General features: G+C 41.3%; 2 protein-coding genes and 1 long non-coding RNA gene across 4 annotated transcripts; 2 read left to right on the top strand and 1 right to left on the bottom strand.

Annotated features, from left to right (window-relative positions):
- The first annotated feature begins 97 nt into the window (after positions 1 to 97).
- LOC108045546 lies at positions 98 to 14,043 on the top strand. Of its 2 annotated transcripts, none has more exons than XR_001769348.2 (3): positions 98 to 168; positions 485 to 889; positions 13,993 to 14,043. It is a non-coding gene; the product is annotated as an uncharacterized LOC108045546 (long non-coding RNA). The 2 variants fall into 2 exon arrangements; XR_001769349.2 differs by having other exon boundaries at positions 102 to 213.
- Positions 14,044 to 14,462: 419 nt separating this feature from the next.
- On the top strand, positions 14,463 to 21,312 carry LOC108045693. Its single transcript, XM_017125089.2, has 4 exons — positions 14,463 to 15,749; positions 15,812 to 16,051; positions 19,424 to 19,561; positions 19,622 to 21,312. The coding sequence occupies exons 1-4, from the start codon at positions 14,555 to 14,557 to the stop codon at positions 19,900 to 19,902; spliced, it is 1,854 nt and encodes a 617-aa protein (XP_016980578.1). The 5' UTR covers positions 14,463 to 14,554; the 3' UTR covers positions 19,903 to 21,312.
- Positions 16,108 to 22,827, bottom strand: LOC108045704 (protein NASP homolog). The gene is made up of 5 exons (XM_017125100.2): positions 22,686 to 22,827; positions 17,834 to 18,171; positions 17,088 to 17,716; positions 16,750 to 17,027; positions 16,108 to 16,690 (listed from the first exon to the last, which is right to left on the bottom strand). Exons 2-5 carry the CDS (start codon positions 18,148 to 18,150, stop codon positions 16,412 to 16,414), a joined length of 1,503 nt encoding a protein of 500 aa, XP_016980589.1. The 5' UTR covers positions 18,151 to 18,171; positions 22,686 to 22,827; the 3' UTR covers positions 16,108 to 16,411.
- Between the last annotated feature and the right edge of the window lie 323 nt (positions 22,828 to 23,150).

Genomic DNA, 23,150 nt, shown 5'->3' with positions numbered 1-23,150 from the left:
AATAGCCGAATCCAAACGGAACTCACTCGAAAAGCCGAATGAAACCGAAAGGGGGCTCGAACAGCGAGTCCTTTGGCGGAGTTCCTTCAGTCCGTCCTCGGCTTTCGTGCACTATAGTCGCGAGTTCGGATCGAAAGGACACTGGGCGAGTGAAGAGCGTTTAAAGTGGTACCAACAACAAATTCCTCAATATTATAGCCAATGCTAGAAAGTGTTAGTGTTGTTTTCGCTTGAATTTAGCCAAGTCAATGGGCAAAGCAGCAGTGTTGTGTAATCCCGTGAAGTTTATTACTATATTTGATTATTATTGAACCATTATTTCTTTGTTTTATGTGACACACTTTGTTGTTAGTGTTGTTAGTTGACTTGGCTTAATGTCCTTGATGTCGCCGCCGAGTCGGAGTGACACGCCTACGGCGCTTACGCCCTCGTACAAACGTTTGACGCCAATTAAAATGTTTGTCCTTTGATGTTTCCATTGCAGAGAAAGGAAGGGAATCGACGGCCAGCGAAATTGTAATCAAAAATAAATATACCAAAAAGCTTATAAGAAAGGACACCAATGAACAGCCATAATAAGAGTCCAAATCGTAAGCGAAAGGCGAACCAAGTTTGTAGCATACTTTTTTGGGTTTACGTCATGTTTGTCTACGCGAACCGCCATTTGTGCTTGTGTGCTTGAGTCCGCACACAAACACGCACACCATTATGTCGCCTGTATTCGTGCCTGTGTCTGTGCCTGTGTTTGTGTTTGCATTGGTGTCTGTAAGCCAAAATGCATGCCAATCAGTGTCCTGAGTCCTGAATCATCGACTGTCCAAACATCGTGCATTGCTTTTGTCCGCCTGGGCTAATTAGCTGCAGGTAGCAGGTCCTTGTGCCGTTTTACGTAAGTGTCCTCCCACATCCACATTCCGCATTTCCTCATAAGTACCCAATTAAAGTTTAAATACCACACACTCTCCTTTAACTAAGTGCCTTGCATTGTCTGTGTGCTGCCTACTCACCAAAATAAAGCCATACGTTCGTGCATATCCCTACATTTCCTTTCAAAATCCAGTTCATGTTCACCACTCAGATACAATTTTGCACACTTGAGCTTAATTGAGGAATGCTGAATTGAAGTGCATGTTTTTTATTGAATTTTAGTAGAGGCTTGAGTGCATTTATTATTATTTAATAAATCATCGATTTCCCATTGAACAAAGAACGATTTAATTTAATATTTATAGTTCGAATTTAGTTAGGGTTTTCATTCATTTGAATTTTAACTTAACATTTGAATTATTAAGATATTACATTTTTAAAAAGGACTTAAGACCCTTTGATTTATAAAATGCTTTCGATGGAGTAATTCTGAATATATATTTTATCGGCGTAGTAACTCTAAAAGGTTGTAACGAAATAAGGGAAGCATCGTAATTTAACTTATCTTTATTTCCTTACAAATACGGTGGCGAATTTCTCTCTGCCGAGCTTAGGTCTATAATTTTTAATTAAATTGCAATCCTTGCATTTCAATATTTATTCCTAGTACTTGCTTGAGTGCTTTATAAATTGAATAAGTGAGTGTTAGAATGTTTTTCTCTTTAGCATGAATATTTAAACGATTTCCCAAACATCTCGATTTCTATTTGTTTTTTTCCGCTTTTTGTCAATCTGCAAGCGATGGAAACGACATTAGCGCTCGACTCTAGAAAACTCTATAAATAAATGAGAGTGTCGTGGTGGGGGCGGAGAGCCTCTGACGATGGCATTTCCATGTCCTGCATGTCCTTCTCTCCCCTGAGCGAGGGATTACTCATACGTCGTTTAATATGAAAATATAATTCGCTTTTTGTTGAGCCATGTCGTCTGTCCCCCGGACTGTTCCGCCGTGCGTGTGGCCAAGAGATATGGGTACGCGTGGTGTGCCCCACCAGATCCTTCTCCTTTCCACGCCGCAGGGCACAAGGACCGCAATCAGCTAAGCAAACGCGTCAAATGCATGCATTTTCCTCCAGCCAAGCGACAAGCTCTTAATAGAACAAGGAAAACGGCGGAGTGGGGACACACCGATGTGGTCAATGCCCTGAAAGTGTAATGGAAAATGTTCATTAAATTTGTAATTTCCTTACAAAGTACGGAAAAATATGTATTCAGATGAGTTACATTTATTACAGCAAACGTACAAGGTTTCAGACTCAAAATGTAGAAAACATATCTTTGGAAAATTACCAAGCTTTTTTGGTGTGTTGAATGGAAAATTACCCAAACAAACAATCTTCTAATTTCTGACACATTTTAAGTTTAGATGAATTTAGTTCTAATTAATTTATAATTTCTTATTAAATTACTTTCTTAATTAATAAACCATTAGTCAACTCAATTACCAATTTTAGATACCAATCTGAGACTGGGAGTATTTCAAAATGCCTAAGATTTAATTTGTTAGTTTTATTACCGTCATTTTACAACTGCTATGTTGAGATAACCAAATTAAAACTAAAACTAATTTCCCAAATGAATGCATAGAGATTTTGTTATGAGCTTGTCAACCAATTATAATAAAACCTGAATCACAGCACCAGCAAAGAGCTATCAAAGCGTAAGCTACCCATTATCCAGTTCTTTGGCTCAGAATTAATTAGTGCTGCAGTCCTTTGAAGCGTATCTCAAACAGCTGAGTGCAAACGTTGACAAGCGTGTTAATTTGCATAGTTTGCGACGGATTCCAAGCTCGGCTGACACATGAGCTGGATTCGAGTGAAATGTGCACACAGAATGATGTATGCATTCAAATATTAACCCAGGCATAGCAATCATTTGAGCAGTGCCCATAAATGTTGCTATTCGATTGCCGGAAGGTAAACCCGTGTCAGAGATATGTTCATCGAATGGTGATAACTTTGATTGCGAATCTGCACAATGAACATTTCCAAATCGCACGACAGCGGGGAATTCAGAGCAGGTGCAAGGACAACAATGCAATCCACTCACACCTGCACATCGATCTATTCAGGGAACAAGCAATGTCAATCTGGCGGGGATGTCGCATCGCCACCTTCATCCTGCTCCATCCACTTCTGCCGGAATGTTTTCCATGGAAAAAGGGAAAAAATCGAAGCGATTGACATGTGACCAACATGTCAGGGGAGTCCTCTTGCCCGGCCTTGTGTGTTTTTTCCTCAGGGAGGTATGGATTGAATGCAACCAGCCAGCCAGGTGGGAAGCCATCTTAGACATCGAGCCAAGACTTCAGATACGCCACACTGGCGAAAATCATTATTTTAAATTATGGGATTTTCTCTACACCACTAAACAACATCTACTATAAATAATTTTTAATTTGTCTGCTATTCAACAGCTTACAAAAACTTTTTATTAACCTTTTTATATTTAAAAGAAATTCTTAAGTATTTAATTGACACAGTCAAAATAATTAAAAGCGGCATCTTAATGTTTTCAAATATATTGGGAATCATATAAAAATATTGTAATCATGACAATAATTTCATAAGATCCGTAAGCAGACCCAATAGGGAAGTATCATTACAAACTTTGTTACATTTCTAGTAATTAGTTTTGAACTTGGCACCGTTTTTTGTCTTTCCGAACTTTTTTCAAGCATTTTCCCCATGTGCAACTGCAACTTTGTGCATTGTGTGTGGGTCTGCAAGATGAAAACCTCAGGGGAAAAATAGCAGGGAATCTTTATATGGATACTCGCATGTAGCCATCGGCAATGCTGTACGACTGGCGGAGTGTGAGGCCCACATTGTGGCGCCATATCCGAGAACACAGCACTGAAAACTGAGAACTAAGAACTGAGAATGGAGAATGGAGAACTGGGATCCGAGAACTGTGGGCTGGCACTATTTGTTGACGGTCTCGGCCTCCTTTGTCAGCCATTGTTTGACTCGCTGGCCTTGTGCTCCATTTCACATAGTCGAGTGCCACGTCACAATATTTTATAGTTATAGTGTGTTTCCCTTTGCTGTTGGTGTTTATTGTTCACTGTCATAAGTTGACTTTGTTCGGCAAAGTGTTGCCTCGGCATTATATGGGCGCTATAAATAAATTAGCCACAAATCATTTGGTTTAAACGTGGCTAAGTGTATGTTTGGGAACCAAACTATAGGCAGCATAAGCAATCGTTTCATGCTGGCAACTTTTGATTTATTGCACAACGTTGTTATATGACATGAAAACAGTAAGACAGTAACAAAGAACCGAAAACATGGCCTGTAATTGCTGACAGCGGGGGCTTTTTGGGTGGGTGGTGACTTAGGCCATGGCCAAGTCAACAAAATACAGCCGCTCTTCCTTTTATTCTCCCTGACTTTTTTTGAGGCGACTTTTTCTACACGTTCTTAGAACGTATACGTATTAAAAATTTGGCAAGACATGCGACATTTTTAGCCTTAATTTGAAAGCACTCGCTGATGATAATAACAATGTTGAACTTTTCATTATGCAAAGTTGGCAAAGTGGCATTAATAATTCCGGCAAAAAGCAGAGAGTGAAGGACCAAGAACAGCCGAAGATAAAGACGTTAATATATACGTATACACGAATGGCAATTTGCCATATCAAATTATGGCCTCTCAGCGGCGTGGGTGTGGTCGTATTAAGGACAAAAATCTCATTTCTTAAAGACAATAAATTGTTTAAGAATGAATGAAATCGAAATTCTGAATACAAAAGGAAAAAAAATAACAAAAAAAGGTATATATGAGGTGCAAACATTTTGAACTTTTAAAATATTTTAAGAATCAAGCTGCGTAAAAAATTCAAATATTGTTCTGATCACTTTTTTTACCAAACTCATCTCATTACTAACATACTTTATTATGGCGAAACTCAGCTGATTTTTTCTTGGAATCTAGAGCTCAAAAAAAACTTTTTCTTTTCTTCCCCACAAACATTGAAATGTTATTTTTGTGTAAATGGTTTTTTGTTATTTTAGTCCAAAAGAAACTTTCGGGCAACGCTCAATTGAAATGCGCATTTGGAAAATTGGGAAAACAAGTGCTGGAAGTTCAATATATGATATACATATATATATATATATATTTGCTGGCGGATAGCAGTGGGAAACTTTTTGTATGCCAGTTCGCTTGAAAAATGAGCACAAACAACTTCTGACCTGCGTGGCAATATTGGCCGACCAAGGGTTCCCAGGACTTGATAAATGGCCTGATTTGACTTTCGACTCGTAAATACAAACAGACGGCCACTCGCACACAGATATTCACACCCACTTGGGGACAAACAAACACTCGTACATTTGGCCAGTTGGTTATCTTAAATGCTACAAGTGCTTTGGAAATTGATTGAAAGTACTGCCCGCCTGCCAATTGATTGTCTCGAGTTTGTGTTTCACGCTCTTCGCACCATTTCCCTTGTGCGATCCGAACATATTGAATAATGCATCGAAGCCAAATAACAAATATACAAGCGCATATATATTCAGCGCGTATACGCCCCGTTGACGGGCAAATAAGCACAATTGCCACGCCAATGGCTTAAATATTTAATTAAATTTCGCCTGGCTTTCGTACGGAATGAGCTAATTGATGCAAATGGTGTTATTTAAAATGAAATAGTTTGCATCAGAGGCTAATTGATATTTATAATGGCCAAGATGTCAGCGAACGTCAATGTGATGACATAATCTTTAAAGCCCCTATATTTTTGTCCATGTTTTAAATATTCATAAAATTTTCCATTATCAAACTAAATTACTGACGTAATGAATAAATGGACTATTAATTAATTTAAATTAATTTATTCCGCGATTTTAACATTTTTAATAACACATAAAAATAAAGTGCTTTTAATATCAATTAATTCATTTTAATACTGAATTTATATTTTATGGTATAATACGAAAACTCAAACATGAAACAAAAAAGTTATTATTAATAACTGCACAAATTGAACTTTCTGTGGAACAGAAAAAACCTCAGAAATCCCTTTGGTAGTTCAATTAAGTTCTTTCATATGGACAGGTCCATCGATTTGTTTTACCTGGGAAACCGCAACTCCTGGCTATTAAATAATTAAAGTTTGACGTCAATGCAGTCCTCACGCACACTCTCGCAACAGTCTTTATAGAGGATATATAGACCCTTGGGACATGCAAACGTTTCGCTGATGTTTCCACTTGATTTGGTGCAAAACGACGAACAGAAAACGAAAACCTACGAAAATAAAAACACTGAAATGACACACGCATAAGGACAACCCATCTGCTGGACTTGCCCCTTTTTGGACGGGGAATTTCGCAATTTTCGAAATGCATTCGAGTGCACGCAAATGTCAGGGTGAGCTGCCAGGACATGACTTACTCCGAGTTATGACTCGCGCCTCAACAAGTTGAGAAATTATGCAAATTTATTCAGCCCATGGAGCCATTTAATTGTTGTCTCGACGGCAAGCGGAAAACTTTCAATTGCAACTTTGATTTGTTTTACGGCCATCGGACATGCGAAAGTTAGAAAGGAAATTGCAGCTTGTAAATAGATCGATATTTAGGGATAACAAAGTATTTTCTTCTTAAACGAATTCTTTAGGAGCAGCTAAATAATTCATACATAAACAAAAGTCTTTGCCTTGACCGATCAAAATCCTGTCTTAATACAGCATATAAAGTTCCATACTTTACCCACTCACACTGGCAAAACAAAAGATAAACTCAAAACAACAAACCGGATAAATGGATTTGAACATGTAATCTCATAAATAAATCTGCTACAATTGTCATTCGAATGGGTTAGAATGGAAAATTGTTAAATTTGCTGTGAAGAAATAATGTTTGGAATACGAAATGAAGTACGTACACATATATTTGCATGAGGATACACACATATAGAGCAAAAGGACGCTTTCTTTTTTGTATCATAGCGGGGAAATATGAATATTAATGCGTTTACACTCGTTCAATAAACATGGTAAGCCATTCGTATTCATATAGGACACGTACACGAACATTTTCATATTCAAAGCTATTTGCGATGGAAAAAAAACGGAGCAAAGTAACTCAAGTCAAACCCAATTAGGATTAATAGGGCAACATGGCGTATGAGCAATTTTTATACGCTGGACTTCACAGCGTTATGTCGCTTTGAATTTAAGTCGTGTTTTTTTATTTCTGGGATTTTATGGACTTCTTAAACAGAAAACACAATAATGCCCAAAGTATTTTCATTTGGTAGGGAATTTCAGTTTTTAAGTTATAAAATATAAATAATTAGATAGGTATTTTTTTATGATTTGGAAAGGAAGGCCTTTAGGAAAGTAAACTGAAAATGCTAAGTGGCCGACCACATACTTATAAGTATAAAATTACTTGAAAGGAGTGGGCGTGTCGGTCAGAGTGTTGGCGTGGTCGGGGTCGCAGGACAATTCATATTTCATGGGATTAGGGTCCTAAGTCAACTGCGAAATTGCTTGCCGCCATCGATTTTCTTACGATGAAAATGAGGAAAACTCAAGCAGGGAAAACAAAATTTTGCTGCATCATTTGCCGGCTGAAATATTTATATTAAATTTGACATTTTTGAGCGGTTTGGCCTTGAACGAAAACTCGCCTGGTAACTTGCTGTGGAGTGCAAGCAAAGCAGTTGGCCACCATCTAATCCCGTCCAGATTGAAAAAAAAACTGGTGCGAAAAGTAGAAATGCCGGGTTTACAGACAGATCTGTCACTTTTGGAATTTCTCACAATAGAAACAATAAATTATTTCAATTATTCCTTACTCCCAAAGAAGTTATTTTATTTTTTTATGCAAGGCTATACAGTTTTTAATATTTTCTTTTAATAACGACAGTCAATAACAAAGAATTTCTAGAATTCAAGGACTTCCTTACAAGTAAAAGCTCTTTTTTTTAATACAGCATATAAAGTTCAGACAATAAATAAAGAGAAGTGAATATAAGAAAGGAATAGGAAATTGCTTGGAACATTTTATCTTTGTTTTAAGTACATTAAACTAATAAAATTCTAAACTTCTACAGATATATAAGAAAGGAATAGGAAATAGCTTGGAACATTTAATCTTTGTTTAAAGTACATAAAATTATTTGAATTCAAATCTTCTTCAGTTATGTTTCTATTAACTTTAACTTTTTTAGTTCAACTTTGAAATAGGTCGCTGGCATCACTGGCAAGTAGGTGCCAGCAACAAAATCGTGGAGGACATCCCCAGGGGCGGGTCACACAGCCACGCCCACACCTCCCAAGTTTTTATATGGATGAGTGTGGGTGCTGACATGATGATGCCGCTGCCAGGCTGTCTTGGCATGTCTTGACGATTGCCCCATAAATTTTTTAGATTGACCCGAATAGCAGAAGCCTTTGACATCATCGCAGGCACACGCTCTTCCCCCTTTCATCATCCCCCGCCCGTATTGACAAAACTATTTTCCGGCAAAAGTTGTGCCAAGAAAAAAAATGTGTGGGATGGACAAAAAGTTTGCTTTCGAATGGTGGTTCATACCTTGACCTGCCCGAACTGCCTTGAACTGTAATGAGCTTGGAATCGTCGCCGGGTCTTGAGCTCCTTATCAGCTTTGGGTTTGTTTCCACTCGAGAACTGGAGAGAAAAAAACGACTTCCGGCAGAGCGAACAATATGTATTCAATTTATGCATTTTCGACGCTCATAAAAATGTTCTCGTTAAGCAAAGTTTGGCAAACTTTACGACTTTGGCCTTGAGGTTCCAAGCCCCACCAGACAGTCAGTGAAAAATCGCCGGGAAAATGTAATCTAGCAGGCGCCCTGAAAGTTATAAATAACTAGGGGAGAAAAAGTGTCAGATTGCCGGCAGGCTGCGCCCTTGAATGCATTTGCTTTCCAAATCGCGCATACGCCGTGTTGGCCGCACACACTATGCCAGTGAAAGTGGAGCTAAAGAGCTACGGGCAATTGGCCAAATCTCGACCAGAAAAACTGGGCCAGAGTGAGTTGGGAATTGCCAGAACTAATCCAGCCAACTGGCATATACATACATACTTATATCGCAATAATAATAATGCAGCCTGCAATTAGTGAGAGATTTTATATGCTCCCGCACATTTCAACCTCGGCAACCACTTGAATAAATTAAATGCTGACCTTTCACAGATCCCCAACACTGTTTATGGGGCCATGCATGAAATTTCATATTAATTGAGGGAGCATGTGTGTCCGCATTTGCGTTTTGCTGCATGTTGGCATTTAACAAAATTAACTGCCTTTATCTAGTTTTTCTCTGGGCCGACAGCCCATTAATTTAGCGGAAGAGTTGGGTTTCTGTGTCATTTGAGCCCCTCGCACACGAACCAATGTCGACAAACGCACACCAACTGGTAATGGTTTTGGCCATACTATATTTCTGTGCGGCAAGGAATTAATTAATGACAATGCCAGGAATAAGGATATCTAAGTGGTGGTTTGTCCCTGTTATTATATAAATGTTTTCGGCCTTAAGTGCATTGAATTGTGATGGGGTTTTTAATTTTAAATGGCTGGGGACAACTTGACCCTTGAATTTAATTGAAATTCTATTTTCTACAATAGACCCCTTGAAAATAGTTTATTAATAAGATGGAGGCGGGGATCTTTTAAGCACACAAACTTTTCTTCTGGGAAATCCATCAACACTCTTATTCAATTTAACGCCTTTTCGGCACTTTTCGCCTTGTGTGCCCACGAAAAACAGATGCTCCGATCCCCGTGGTGTGATTTATGTGCATAATTAGCTAGAAATTGCATAAGATTAGTTTTAATTAGTTGGGGCAACTTTTGGCGAAGGAACGGAGAACAGCAGCCCCGGCCAGAAATACTAAATAAATAAGTTGCCTGCAGTTCACTCGTTGCCAGAAGCCAAGAAACTTCTGTGGGCCATGCCGTATCCGGATCCGGATCCGCTGCGTGAGCAGCTCGGATTATTCTGCTCTCCGGCAAATGTGCAAGGAGCCGCCTCCAAAGGAAACAAAAACTTTTTCACTCGACGCCCGAAAAAGCAGGAAACGATTTTTTAGAGATGCCTGCAATTTATTGCAAAACTGCCTTTGTTATTAATTTACACGCAGGATAATAAATAACATAAGGTAACATAAGCTTTAGACAATTTTGTAAGCTCTGCTAAAAATGTCGAACAACAAAATGTTTGTAAAAGTTTTTATAAAAGAGTATCCCATCTAATTAATATTATCCCAACTGTATGTATAAATTATTTTGGATATACCATCAAAATGATTATCAAATTTTAAAGAAAAATAATATTTGATTGATAATTAAATCATTAACTCATCGAAGATAAATTATTAAAGGTAACTAATGTACTAAAATCATTCAAAAAATAACATCTCTGCGAGCAAATTGGCATCTCCTCTTGCAATATCCTTGGTCCTCCTTCACTCGAGATCCGACTCCGTCTGTGGCCAAATGTTCGCGCATTATTTTTCATTTGCATTGCGTCATTTGTACAACGAGGGAGATGCCGAAGGAGGAACGGCATTTGGCCAGGAGCCACTGTCTGCTCGGACTGCTAATTTATGGTGACCCCTTTTGGGCGAAGTACTCCATTCTCCGGAGTTCCTCCTGCTGTTTTTACCCCCAGTCCGCAGTAGTTGATTGCCAAGGCGACCGCGAAACGTTGCCCGGGCAACAACAATAACAATTCAGACTTTAAGCTGCCACACACGTTTATATGTGTACCCACAATCGAGTGCTGCTTTTAATTGCCTGCATAAAAAATAAAGACATTTCCATTCCCTTACCAATTGTTGCTCGGAAAAGTGGTACTAAAGTTTCAGATACGGTGAGAACATTTGTGGTCAGTTAAAGTGACAGTGTTTGTCGTTCCCTGGGAAAATATCGTTTAAAGTTTCTGTTTTATTAGACAATTGAAAATTCCCGATGACCGTGTATGTACCTGTCATTTAAAACAAGCTTACACACGAAACCATTTCGGTAATTAAATTCATTGTGAATTAGGTATTAAGTAATAAAGTTCAACTTATGTATAAAGTTTTAATGCTTTGGAAACATAAAAGTTGTCTGGCCAAGTTCAAAGTTGTTAACTTAGTTAACCTGTAATACAGACGTCTTTTAAGAATACGTTTCAAGATGGGCAACTTTAGAAGAGCCTTCTATTCTTTTTCCCAAAACTAAGGTCCCAGCACTGTCTTTGTTGCATCATTATCGTGACTTGGCTTCGCCAATCGCGCTTTGCCTATGTGTGCGAAAATTAAAGCCAATACCCGTTTTATGAAAAACTTTCGACTGGGCAAACATTTACAAAAGTTTTCCAGGGCTTCTGCTTGAAGACTTCTTGCTCGTCTTTTAGTCGTTAGAAGTGTAAACAGTGCCTCAGTTTGAAACGCAACTGCAGCGGCTATAGAAACTATATCCCGCTTTTGTGGAGAACTTCACACACACACATATCCCAGCATCCTTTCGTCGCTTCAAGTATCCTTATTTGGTCGCAGCGCTGCACTTTTCGCCAACTTTTGTAAAGCACTCACGTACACACGACGTTGCATCAGCGTTGAATGTGTGCGTGTGGAACGTGCTGGCTGCCAATTGTATTGCGTAAGTGTGCGGCCCCAATGCCTGCACTGAGAAAAAACCCAGTAGAATATCCTTATATAAGGGATGCAACAGAAAGCTCAAACTATTAAAAAAAAAGAGAGAAGTAATTAAAAAACATGTTTTTAAAAAATGTTACAGAACAATTTAGTGATTGCACTAAATTATTTAAATTTTGTGAAGATATATATTTTTTTTAAATCAGTTTTTACAGAATATTTTTAACTTAAACAAATTACTTTTACTCGTGTTACTGCTTTGGTAAGAATATATATTCAATTCAAGCCATCTTTACCATAAATATGTGAATAAAAACAGGATAATTCAAAACTTTTTGTTTAGAAAGAAAAAAGAAACTCATCAATCATTCGAATAATGAACATTCAAGTATGCAAACATTTATTTGGTTTAGTCAGCTAAAAATAATCCTTTTTCTCCGTGTGGGCAGTTTTCAGTCGGAAGACTGCGAAAGGAAGTGCTGAACTGACTGTCAAGTGGCCAACTCATGGCATAATCAAATTATTCCCGTGCCAGCTCCTGCCAAACTGATTCCTCGGCTTCCTGCTCACCGGGGTCATCATGCGTGTTAATTAATTCCAGATCCTTCGGCTGTCGCTTTGGTCTGACCTACTGACCAGACTGACATCAGGAGGCACGTGTGTGCCTGCCGATCAATTATGCTAACGAGGGGTTGCAACAGTGTCGTCTGTCTCTCATTTCGTTTGCATTAAAAATTAAACAAACTAGAGCAAATGTGAGCTGGAATGACAGCGGAAGCACGTGCCTGGCGACTAAAATCAGGCAAGGTGATCTGGGATGATTTGCAAATGATTTTCGCCCTCTCTAAAAGTATGTGGCATGAACTGTTAGGCAAAATGTTTAGAACAAACAGGTGAAAACACACATAATTAAGAAACGGGTGCGTTATTAGTTTCTTAAATCAATTATTATATTATTTAAATTTATTTTGTCAATTGTCTTATATTAAATTATTGCATTACATTATGAAAACAAAATGTATTTTATTTATTCATCACTTTAGTTTTATGTTATCAATTTGTTAATCATTTTTGCAGCAAGAGATAAAATCAATTGCCTTTTTTATGAAATGCTTAAATGCTTTCCCTCAAACACACATTTTACATTTTTTTAAAATCCATTTAAAATGATATGCTAAATGGTCATTGAATTATAATTGCTTATCCGTGTGTAACCAGAATTCACTTAAATGCTACAAATGTGTGCAAATAATTGCTTTAACAGCAATGTTTAACATAGTTTAATTAAATTCAGAAAGCAATTTCCACTGACCAAACTTGGCCTAATTTGTCCTAATTCTCTTGCACAAAGCAAATGAAAATGTTGAATTAAAATTAAAATTCACGTCGGCCACAAAGCAAAGATGGACAATCCCAGGCGCTGACCACAAAAGAGTCCCAGGGAAGCCCGACCAGATGTGGCCAAATGAGAAACTGGGTGAAAATGCGGTTGTCCTCGGGCCACATAAACATCCGCATATGAGTGGCGGTGCTAACCCCTATCTAACATTACACCTGCTGCACTTTGGTAAGTGGTCGGGCACAAGGAGCAAATTGAATTTGCCACGGGGCGGATACGGAATGTGGGTAGCGGACCACAGGGCGGATACGGAATGTGGGTGGAGTACCAAGGGGCTGGCCAGCAGTCCTGCCACCGGATATCCGCTGGGCGCTGGGCCATCCTCATGTAATATGCAACAGCCATTCTCCCATACTGCCGTACTTTCCGCCGTTCTGTTCTTCCGTTCGCCGGTTATGCGGCCGGATTCAGGTCGCACCGAGCACAATTGAATCCTTCGGCCATTTCATGCAGCCAGAATTCAAATTCAGCTGAATATTTGGCACCAGGAGTGCCCAACTACGAAGTTAGATTAGATTAACCGCGTTGGGGCTGAGGGAAGGGGGGTTATGTCTATTGGAATTTTAAATGCAATTTAGGCTTATCAGGCGCAAATTCGCTGGTAGTTTTCAGAACTGCGAATAATTTGCAATATTTGAATCCGAACGAAAAATAAAAATTTAATTTCAATTTGTGTTTGCCTACCATTGGAAAAAGAGTAATTTACACTAATCAAATGCGGTTTCCAAATGAAAATTTCCACATTAAATTGGCTGGTAATTTATTATTTAAACTTTATTTTAATAAAAAGTCTGTAGCAATGCCCTTTAAAAAAAGGTAGACAAAATATTTATATAAAACATCATATTCGGCTACTTTCCTGTGGATCAATTGCACCCTAGCTGCTTTTGCACATTAGTTTATAACGTTTGTGATTATTGCACTTTTTGTAGAAAACTCCTTTCTATACCGTCGTCTTTGTTCTCGACTCTCTATCGATTCTCCTTCAAACTCATGTTGTACATTTGTTTTCTTCTACTTTCTTTCTTTTTATAGCTGCAAGCTAAGCAAAAACGTAGTAAATGAACAAAAGAAAAAGCATCCAAAATCAAAAGTCAAAATCAAAACAAGACAAACATAAATGTAAATTGGTATGCAAATAAACTAAACAAGTGTTGCCGATGCAACAGCAACAACTACAGTTAAAAACTAATACAACAGCAACAATAAAAACAACAGCAACAACAACAACCGCAAGCAACAACAATAAACAAGAACAGAGTTACAGCAAAAAGAACAACAACAACCGCTGCTAGTAGATTACAAATATAACAAAGCGTATAACATTTCTGTAATATTTACATTTTTTGTCGAGGCACCCAAGCAAAGTAACATTTTGCAACGTAGACTCTTAGGCGTCGCACACAAAAACAAAACTTAAGAACACAACAGCAACATCAACAGCATCAACAGCAACATCTGCAACATCAGCAACCAGAGCAATAATATACAACATCCATCCGAAACCGCAAACATCCAACAATCCACCATCGCCACCACCACGAACCACATGAGCCTGAACAAGATCAAGAAGCGGGACGCGAGCGACTTATGACTGATGCGCTCCAAGGGCAACGTCGGCGTCGGCGTTGGCGTCGGGGTCAACGTCGGCGTCGCCGTTGGCAGCGGCAGCCGGTACAAGGTGACGGCCCGCTGCGTCCCGGAAGTGAGCATCACGTCGCCGACATCCGGCGCCATCCAGCCCAAGCACTTTGCCCTGCTCCGCAGTCGCTCGCAACCGTCGCCGCCGACGTCTAACAGCCTTTTCTCCACGCCAGGCGGGGCCACTCTGGTCGAGGAGGAGGATTTCAGCTTGGCCAGCGGCAGTGGTACAGCAGCGGCCAAGAACGTGCTCCAGCGCCAGCTGGCCACCACCGTCCAGCAGGACGATCCGGACCTGGAGCATTCCGCCCAGCAGCAGGAGCAGCACAGCAAGTTGCCCGAGCCGGCGGAGCCTCCCAATGAGCTGACTCCGCTGGTGGAGGAGCCCGGTTCCATTGCACCAGCAGCCACTTCAAGCCATCGCTATAGCCACAACTCCAAGACCACGCGCTCCTGGCCAGTCATCTACCGCAATCCTCACCACTGCGACTACGAGGCCTTGTACGTACAACAGCAGCAGCAGCAGCAGAGCTTCAAGCAGAACTGCTACTCCAACCAGTTCAAGCAGTCCATCGTCTATTCCAGCAGCAATGAGGAGCTGCCCGGCGGTGAGCCAGTAGCCTCGAGTTCCGCCGAGAACCGCCAGACCACGTGCTACTACTTCGCACCCAGCCGGCACAACAGCATTTATGAGCACCCCTCCTCGGTGGTCGGAGGATCCCTGCAGTTCGATAATCCCACGACCACAGCAGCGGCGGCGGCGGCCGTCGAAAGTTTGAGGCGGAGCAACAGCATCCTGTTGCGCCAGAACAGCTGCGCCAAGGTAATCCAGCGTCGGGGCAGCGGTAGCGGTTCACCCACCTCCCTGGGCTCGCAGATGGAGGGACTGGGCATGGGAATGGGCGGCGGGGGAGCGGGCAGCGCCTGCTGTTCCAGTTGCTGCATGGGCCCGCCACCGGTGCTCTTCCTGTTCGTCACCCTGCTGATGACCACCAGCGCCACGGCCATGCTGTGCGCCGCCATTATGACCGACCACTGGGAGCATGTTACGTGGGATCGCAATAGCCTCGATCGCTACTCGAATCGGTCAGGACTGCACCTGGAGTGGCTACTCGACGACCAGGTGGCCATGCTCAAGCCGGACAAGAGGGGTGAGACATTACCAATAACTTTGTACCTATTCAATCTCACAGTTGTTAACAACTCAATGCAGCCGATCATCGTTTCCGGCGCGACTCCGTGTTCCTGGTGCCCATGCACGGCGGCATTTGGACGCTGTGCATCGACCTGCCCATTCAGCAGCTGCAGGAGCTGCGGCGCAATCCCAAGTTCCCGCGCGGTGCTCCGCCGTGTGTCAACTATCTGGCCGGCTCCATGGAGAACGCCCGCGGAGAGGAGCAGCGCAACGACTGGCAGCACAGTGAGTCACAGGTCACTCTGCAGCCGCATCTGAGTACGTATCCTGGGGCAGCCCGACTGTGAATCCCACTCCAGATCCACCATCCGATCTAACTTTCTTGGGGAAATCTCCCGTATTTATTGTTTACACTTGTTGCCTTTCTTCTTCGTTTTTCGTTTAATACAAAACATTATTTTATGTACGCACTTAGCACTAATTGTGATTGTAAACTTACAGACTTACAGAGAATTTTGGTAGAAAACAGCAAACAAATAGCATAAATAGGATTGAGGAATAGGACAGTTGAATGGAGTTGAATGTGTGAGAGTGGGTTTAAGTAGCTGATGTGTGTGGTGGTGTGGTTGTGGGCGTGGTTGTGAATGGGTGTGCCATTGGGCAACTGGAATGTCCACCCTAGACGGCGGCCCGCTTGGCCGGGGAGCACAGAGCTTCGGCCTCAGAGCTGGGCTCCTCGGGCTTCTTGCGCTTGATCAGATGTGTGATGTCTGTGGGCTTAGCCGAGCTGCTGCTGATGGCCGAAGAAGAGGCTGCCGCAGCGCTTTTGGAGGATGACGACGAAGAGCTGGCAGCTCCATTGGCGGACGACGAAGACGAGGAGGAGGCAGCAGCTGCATCACCGCTGCTCATTGGCTTGATGTAGCTGTCCAGGGCGGCTCGCACTTCGGCAATGGTCTAAAAGTAAATTAGAATAAGTTTTGCAATCTACGAAAACTTAGTTGCTTAAATCCCACCTGAGCCTGCATCTCTTCTATTTCCTGTATCTTGGCCACAATCTCCTGTTTGGTCTCCTCCAGATCCAGCATATTGTTCTTGTCCTTTTCGCTAAGCTCGTCCTTGCCCTTGATCTCAGCAATTTCCTCCTCAATCAAAGTGCTTGAGTGTCCCAGGGCAGTAGCGCCTTCCTTGTTCAGCTGCTGCATAAGATAAGTTAGTCCAATCTTATAGTGCAACTCGGCCAGAGCACGTCGGTTCTTGGTGGGCAGCTCGCCGTGGATTTTTAAGGCTTTCTCTGTAAGATAAGATGGCCATTAGAAATAACGTGAAACGTAAGATTTGCTTAATAACTCACCGTAATCCTCACGTGCCGCCTCGAGTATGCCGTTCTCAAACTCAATGTTGGCCAGCTCCGTCTGAACTTCAGCCAAATATGGAAGTCCACTAAGGCCCTGACGCGTGAAGATCTGGGCAGCCGCCTCCAGGATCTCCCAGGCCAACTGCAGACTTCCGCTAACTCCCTCCTCCTCCTCTGGCTCCTCCTCACCGGTGGCTCCCACCCCGTTCGAGCAACTAGCTGTGACTTCACCGTTCGATGTGCTCGGACGTTCGTCATCGTTGACGGCAGCTGCTCCACCGCCATTGCTACTGCTGACCTCATCAACTCCGGTGGGTGCCTTCTTAGAGTTCTTTTCATCGGCCTGAACTTGCTCGGCTTCACCGGTGGAGTCGGCCTCATCGGATGCCTCCTTGATGCCGTCCAACTCCTTGCCATTTGTGCTGCTTGCACCATTTGCGGCCTCCTTGGTCGCTTTCTTTTCCTCTTTTTTGTCCTCCTTAACTTCTTCCTTCTTGGCCTCTCCATCCTCTGCGCTTTCTTCTTCGTCGTCGTCTACATCGTCATCATCATCGTCGGCGGCCTCATCGGGCACGTCAATAACTTTGTTCTCGTCCAGGGCCATTGCAATAAGCGCCTTGGCATAGCTAGGGTTAATAAAATAGATCAAAGTTTTAATACGGGATTTATGGATTGTAAAGGTTGCAGTTAGCTTTTTATAAAGAGTATTGTTAATCAAAATCTTAAAGTTTTGTCATACTCACAGCAACAGGGGCTGTCCCAGCTCGTCGGCCAGCTCCCCGTAGACCTCCTCGTAAAGCTGGCACACTTGGCTTAGCTCGTCGGCAGCCTCGTCGTAGCTCTTCACTAAGAAGTTTCGCGATCCCTGGCTGAACAGCTCTTTGCCCTTGAGTATTTTCTCGGCACGTTCCTGCTCGGCTTTGCCGGTTCCCTCCGTGGACACTGCCGGAACATTGTCCGGTGTTGTATCAGCTGCCACGGGCTCTACGGCCACTGTCTTGCTGGGTGACGACACATCGGCGGCGGCAGTTGTGACCATTGCTTCGGCTTCAGCAGACATTTTTAGTGATCAAAGAGGGATCTGTGGGAGAGAATATCAAATAGAACATGAATATGAGATAGATTTACTGACTTCTTAATTTAGTTCTTGTTCCGCGCTTATTTCGTAGTGCTCACAAGTAGTTCAAGCTTTCATTTATTTGTTCTTCACTTCCCTACTTATCTTAAGTTTATATTCCTGACTGTCAACCCCTTGTTCCACAACCCAATCTCCCACGTAGGTTGAGCCCTAGACGTCACTTTCGATGTATGTAGAAGACCACGAATGTTAATTTTTTTATAGAAATTCTTCTTAATTCTATTTATACGCACCAGCACAAGCTTTGAGCTCCACCCACTAACCTGATTCACCTCGATTCATTTCACTTGGCTTAAAATTTTAGCTCCAAGCTGTCGCACATTTCACAAGTCATTACCGCAAATCCCATTTGCAGCAGCTCAAAGATGTGGGCGCCCACAAATCCCCGGAGCATATCAGATAAAAAAACAAAAGCAAAAGCCAGACACCAACAATAGCCAGAAGCTGGGACAGGAACAAGGAGTGTCCTTGTAGCGTCTATATAAAGTAATTACCACAGCAGCTAACCGAGCTTGCCTCCAGTTTTCTATATTGTCAATAAAGGTCTTCTGCTCCCCATGCAGTTTCCATGTCCCCAAAGATGAAACATGTCGTGGCGAGAGTTGCTTGCTCATGGCAGTAAACTAAAGGAGAGGGATCGGGTTTGGGAGTTTCCAATATGGGTCACCGTGTGGCTTCCCCATTCTCTCCTGCCTGCATTCTAAAAATCGCAATTGCCACTCTGGCATTTTGCTGTACTTTTAATGGTGTTCCTGTGGAACAGAACACATGCACCCACATTGGATTTAATTGCTGTGGTGCTATTGGCTAATTGGTTTTACAGTTGCCCAGATTGTGAGCGGAAATTGGAGCGTTGAGCTGGGCCACAATGAATTTACGGGCGGCTACACAAAGTAAGATTAAAATTGTACCTATACGGGGAAAACCTACAGAGTAGCCACCACTTTAAACTGGGCTTAAAAGATGAATTTTTGTCATTGTTCGTAGATCAGGTCCAGTTCCAAATTTTAGGAAAGGATTTTATACCTTTTCAATTAGGCAGTATTGATCATGAACATCTCAACTAAGCTTTCGCTTGCCATCCTCTCCTCATTCCCAACCACCCTGTAAAATAGCACCTGAAATAAGCATTTTAAGACTCCATAACGTAGATGGTTTCCTACAGAATGAAATGTTAAAATGTTATTTTCCATAGGAATGCAAAATCTCTCCATATCCTGCTCATTGGTCTGCCTCATTATTTTGGGCAGTGCTGCCCTCGTGGGAGCCTTCGGCGTCTGCCAGCGCCAAATCAGCGCCATACTCATCACAGGGGTGATGTATTTACTGGCGGGTAAGTATATTTAACCTTTTTGGGTGCATTAGCAGTCAACTAATTTGCCTTTCTATACAGCTCTCTTTGCCCTATTCACTCTGATGATCATCCATTTCAAGCGGCAGCAGGGACGTCCAATGCTGGACAGCGACTATGATGGAACCGTGGATGGGATTGTGGCGCGACCAGGAGGTGTGGCCATCATGGCTAAGCCGCTACTGGGGGCACGCATCTTCCTGACCTCGTGGAGCCTTGATCTGGGTTGGGGCGGGGTGGTACTGTGCGCCATCACCTCAGTTCTGTGGATCCTGCTCTCCAAGATCATGCGGTATAACCCGTTCTCGGCGCTCATGATTTAGCTAAACGCCTTGCCGCTCGGCGTCTACGGAGCCAGCTATGGAAGTCCTGGCAGCTGCGAGAGCTACGGCAGCTATGGGAGCACCCACTCCCACGGCGGCACCAGTAGTGGCGGCAGCTCCAGTTTCCTCCTGGCGGCGGTCTCGTCGACGCGGCAAGCGGAGCAACGGGGCAAGGGGAAATACATCCTATAGGCAATGCCCTGTCCCGCCATCACTTTCAAACTAACCGTTTTTTCGCCCTTACTCAACTTATTTGGGGATAGCTTCCGAGGGTATCAAAATTGAGGTTTTTATAAAGCTTTTATAATTTGGAAGGCTGTTATTTAATTTCAAAAGAACCTGTTCTGTACAAATTTGTTGTTTTAAGAATTTATAGCACAGAACATTATATAAAAAAGGTTCAAATAATTTTATATGAAAAAACTGTTTATTTTTGAGCAAAATACGACTAAACCCTAAGCATTATTAAAAGCGTAACAAGTTTAAGGCCTTCGGAAGTGCACCCATTATCCTGATGTAAACCTTCATATTAGTTAGCTATGTTTGAAATGTACCAAACTAAAAAACTCAATTGCCTTGTTCTTTATATATACACACACAAATTATACAACTTAAACTTGTACTTATTCTTATTGTACGATGTACTTAACTTATCTTAACTTAACCCAATTGTAAATTCAATTTACACGCTCTATTTACAATTAAACCTTTTTGTATACATTCAATTTGACTCTAATTCTACACGACTCTTAACACTCCACAAATCCTAGAAACATGAGCATGTAACATGTAAAATGTGAGACATTTATTTACACGAGACGAGCGAAATGGGAATCGGAATTCCTTTAAAAGGCTTTGGCTTTTAAATGCTTTCTAGTAACAGTTCGCTTGCCTAGCGTTAATACAGCCCAGCACTAGATTTTAGGGCGTGACAGTTGCTTAAAATTAGACAAACTAACTGGAGAAATAGAGAGATAAAGCTGAACGAAAAATCAGGTAGAAAAAAAAGTAATAACTGCTTGTTACATTTATAGAACAGCTTGTTTGGAGAGGATGAAATCATGAAATGCCTCAGCTTACGCTTAGTTTCCCCGATTCATAGCCCTCCATCCAGTTGGTTTAGTAGAATTTTAGGGTTTGTCACAACAGCATAATGAACTGTATAACTTTACGAGCACTTCTAGAGCTCCAGGGGTACAATTGTACGCGAAGCATAATGTAATGAGATCATCTAGTGCTTTAGAACAAATGGTTTACAAAACGTATTGTACTTGTATAGAAGCCACCACAAACCAAACAGCATGCTAGAAGTATAAAATTGTATTTTTATGCGAACGCTTTGCCTTAAAACAAACAAAAACAAGGACAACTTATTTAAATACAAGAAAATAATTTCTTTTAAAAAGTTTACTTGGTGTGTTTTTATATTTATATGGGCTATTATTGGTAAGTATTAATAAATATATTAATTATTATCAGTTCAAAAAACTATCCTTTTAAAAATAAAGCATACTGATCAAAATCGACGTTCCTTTTTTGACATTTTAATTTCATCCGTGGGTATCCAGATAAAATTTAAATTTCTTTTGTGTAAATACCAATGTGGTCTATAAATAACCGATGGGCATACATTTATGATATTTCATTTGGCTTTCAATTCTGTAAAAATTGTATTGCGAATTTTTGTCAGCCGGGAAGGTTCATTAACATTTGCAGAGCTGCTGTGGAAACAAATTAAGCAAACATGCAAATGAACTCGCAAAAAAATTGGCGAGAAAACGCGACACTTTCGCGAGCTTTTGCGGGAGAAATAAAAGGCACTGAGAATGAGAAATCGAGGATCAACAACCAAGCTAAGGAAACTACACATGCTGAAAGAAAAACGCTTAGGGAAAACCAGATGTGTATTTTGTTTTCCCGCGCTAAAAACAATTACAAAATTCGCACTCAACTCACTCGGTGGCCCAGCAACAAATTGTGATTACAAAACATCGCAAAAAAGGTTCATTCACCTGTGTGTGCGTTGTGTCTGTTTCGCTCTTTTACGCGATCATGCGAAGGCATATATCGCGAAAAGAATTCGTGAAAATATATCTGAGGTATGTATAATGCCACATAGTGGGGTACAACAAATCTATTTCGACTCCTTTAATAACACCGTGCAACTTCTATGCATATAATATTTGTGGATTTCGGTCTACCAAAGCCGAAACTTGCTATCTTCAGGGATTTAACGAAAATATACCTCAAAGTTGTAAAATTGCATCTATTTGAACTTCAAAAACATGGCTAAGTGCAACTATAAAAAGATATTATCAGAAAACTGCAGTTTCCACAAACTTCTTTAGGCACAAATTGTGTTTGCAAATATGTCGTGCGTATAAACAATTCCGATAATCACTTTAGGCAATAGCTATTAAAAACACGATCAAAACGAATGTCGCATAAACGCTTTGCAAAAAAAAGTATGCAAGTGTGTGCGATTGCCCGCCATTCGCCCGCGCCAACAAACACACACACATGAACACCAACACCAATACTAAACCAACACCGGCACAAAAGCGCAATTGGCCACTTAGTTAGCGCACGTTTCGCATATTTATAGCGAAACAGAAATTAATTAATGTTTAGCACAAAAAACATGGCATCAAGAGAAACAACAACACAAAACGGGCCAAAACGAAATTCGCAAATTCGCGTGTCGCTGTTTTGGCTGCGTTTGTGTGCTGGTGTGCTTAAGCCTGCCTCCGCGCTTAACTTGTAAAAATTGTGCTCAAACTTACTTGTTCCTTGATTTAAGCTATTGCTTTTAAAGTAAAAACCAATTGATTGTCGTTTTTAATATATTTAATCACAGTAAAACGAATATCGCCAATAAAAATGCTGAATAAATTCGACAATGTGGCCGCACTGCGGGCGCTCGAACATGCCGTTATGCTCGCCAAAATATACCAAAAAAATATACTTAGAGTGGCCTGCCAACTTGGCTTCAGGAACCATAAGCTATAATATTGTATTTACACTGTGTATTGTACAGAAATCCGTTTCCGCTAAATACTACATCAAAAAATATATTAAAGCAACTTTAACTGGAGAAATAAAAATTTACGATTTATTATTCGGTTAAATTGACATAATCTGCTTGTGGCGCTAGACATTTTAATGAACGATAGTGTCACTGTTGCAGTCTAGTGTGATCACGGTATTTTTTCCACGGCGGCTAAGCGTTAAGGTATTTCCATCAGTTG

Source organism: Drosophila rhopaloa, unplaced genomic scaffold, assembly GCF_018152115.1.
Source record: "Drosophila rhopaloa isolate 14029-0021.01 unplaced genomic scaffold, ASM1815211v1 contig_167, whole genome shotgun sequence".
Classification (NCBI taxonomy): Eukaryota; Metazoa; Arthropoda; class Insecta; order Diptera; family Drosophilidae; genus Drosophila; species Drosophila rhopaloa.
The sequence above is the reverse complement of the archived record's forward strand: the minus strand, read 5'-3'. Positions and strand labels throughout refer to the sequence as shown.

Bases quoted from the DNA above. Each gene is read 5' to 3' on its own strand.
- LOC108045693 (XM_017125089.2), top strand. From the start codon at position 14,555: ATGCGCTCCAAGGGCAACGTCGGCGTCGGCGTTGGCGTCGGGGTCAAC. The intron at 16,052-19,423 runs GTACGTATCCTG...TATTTTCCATAG, and splicing joins CACTCTGCAGCCGCATCTGA to GAATGCAAAATCTCTCCATA. The intron at 19,562-19,621 runs GTAAGTATATTT...CTTTCTATACAG, and splicing joins GGTGATGTATTTACTGGCGG to CTCTCTTTGCCCTATTCACT.
- LOC108045704 (XM_017125100.2), bottom strand. From the start codon at position 18,150: ATGTCTGCTGAAGCCGAAGCAATGGTCACAACTGCCGCCGCCGATGTG. The intron at 17,717-17,833 runs GTGAGTATGACA...TATTAACCCTAG, and splicing joins CTGGGACAGCCCCTGTTGCT to CTATGCCAAGGCGCTTATTG. The intron at 16,691-16,749 runs GTGGGATTTAAG...ATTTACTTTTAG, and splicing joins TAGAAGAGATGCAGGCTCAG to ACCATTGCCGAAGTGCGAGC.